Source organism: Crocuta crocuta, unplaced genomic scaffold, assembly GCF_008692635.1.
Source record: "Crocuta crocuta isolate KB4526 unplaced genomic scaffold, BGI_CrCroc_1.0 scaffold143, whole genome shotgun sequence".
Lineage (NCBI taxonomy): Eukaryota > Metazoa > Chordata > Mammalia > Carnivora > Hyaenidae > Crocuta > Crocuta crocuta.
Window position 1 is genome coordinate 9071626 of NW_027529175.1, and position 514 is coordinate 9072139.

The window sequence follows — 514 nt, forward strand, 5'->3', positions numbered from 1 at the left end:
CAGGCCGGCCCCGCCCCCGGCCCCGCCCCGCGCGCGAGGGGTCGCAGAAAGGCCGAGTCCTAGGGGTCCGAGCTCGACCCCTGACCTCCCACCTCACAGGGTCAACCCTCAGCTGTTCGGGCTGCACTCGGCGCCAGGCCCCGCCCAAGTACTCCCGGCAGCACTGGTAGGCTCGGCGNCTGCAGCAAGCCGTCCTTGGCTAGGCGGCCGTCAGCAGCCCCGCCTCCGACCACAGCTGTCCCCTCCGCAGCCATGGCGCGCCTGGGCCAAGCCCAAAGTCCAGTCGCGCTCAGCCCCCTTCGGGCAGACTCGGCTCCTTCCGGCTGCGCTCGGGTCCGCTTCCGGCCAGCCTGCTCTTCTCCGGTCATACTCGGGTCTTTCCGGCTCTTTTCGGCTCTTTGCGGCGGCGCTCGGCTCTCTCCGTGACCCTGATCGGGTACCCATTCGGAAGGCCGAATTCTGCGTGCTCAGGGCGTGTCCCGCCCTTGCTCAGGGAGAAGACAAATGACCTCTC

General features: G+C 69.6%; 1 protein-coding gene across 1 annotated transcript in view; it reads right to left on the reverse strand.

Annotated features, from left to right (window-relative positions):
• CHKB (choline kinase beta) overlaps nt 1-345 on the reverse strand; it is a 3409-nt gene extending 3064 nt beyond the window's left edge. The window contains 2 exon segments of the mRNA XM_077758086.1: nt 93-179; nt 181-345. Of these exon segments, the coding sequence (XP_077614212.1) occupies nt 93-179; nt 181-254 (161 nt within the window). The 5' untranslated portion in view covers nt 255-345.
• Between the last annotated feature and the right edge of the window lie 169 nt (nt 346-514).